This window comes from Egretta garzetta, unplaced genomic scaffold (genome assembly GCF_000687185.1).
Source record: "Egretta garzetta isolate BGI_Z169 unplaced genomic scaffold, ASM68718v1 scaffold1, whole genome shotgun sequence".
Taxonomy (NCBI): Eukaryota; Metazoa; Chordata; class Aves; order Pelecaniformes; family Ardeidae; genus Egretta; species Egretta garzetta.
The window spans coordinates 1,061,195-1,061,986 of NW_009258542.1; the positions used below are offsets into that span (position 1 = coordinate 1,061,195).

At 55.6% G+C, this 792-nt stretch overlaps 1 protein-coding gene across 1 annotated transcript in view; it reads right to left on the reverse strand.

Moving 5' to 3' along the window:
- Positions 1 to 792, reverse strand: part of ARHGAP26 (Rho GTPase activating protein 26) — a 152,385-nt gene that overhangs the window by 39,230 nt on the left and 112,363 nt on the right. The window contains exon 20 of the mRNA XM_035902657.1: positions 3 to 57. Coding sequence (XP_035758550.1) covers positions 3 to 57 — 55 coding nt within the window. The remainder of the gene's footprint in view (positions 1 to 2; positions 58 to 792) is intronic.

Here is a 792-nt window from a genome sequence, read left to right on the forward strand (position 1 = left end):
GCGAGATAACAGCAGCTGCGAGTTCGACGGCGGAGTCTCTGGCACCGTGTTAAATATCTGTTAAAAATAATAAACAAGTTGTTCTTTGGCATCACCCCTTCAAACAGAACAGCTGCCTACCTGCCTGCCCCGCACCGCTCCGCAGAGCAGCGCCTAGGGAAGACATGCGTTCAACAAGGCAACGTTTTGGGTCAACTTCCTCAATTCCACATTCCCACCCTGTCTGCACCCCTTTTCTCTATTCTTCACCCCAGATGTATTTGCAAGATGTGAAGAACCCCGAACGCTCTGGCGCTCTGCTGAGTTTTTGAGGGTGTGTGGTGCCCCAGCAGACGATGGCGAGAGTGCCCCGGGCAAGACAAATCGGTGTCTCCCCACGCACGCCCCCCCTCGAGCACGGCCCTCGGTGCCCTCACACCCGCTGGGGCCAACCCGCTTGGGAAAGCATTCGTGACTTCCAGCCACAGCTGTCAGAAAACTGAGTAATCACATTTTTCTCAAGGGGATGGAATTTTAAAACTGCGCAAACCTGGAGTGCCAGTGGTTTTGTTTGTTGGTGATATTTGGGTGTTTATTGTTTCTTTTCTGGCGCCCCAGGCTCAGACACCACCAGTGCAGCATCAGGACCAGCTCTCTCCAGGTCTCTCTTCGCGAGCGTACATTCAACACCATCCCTCAGGGTCTTTCCCTGCTCTACCTGTCCCTGCCAGGCAGCCGGATCGCGCTGCCGGGGGGTGCCATCAGGAAAACCATATTCCAGAGGCAGCTCGCTGCCTGCCGCAGCACGGGGGT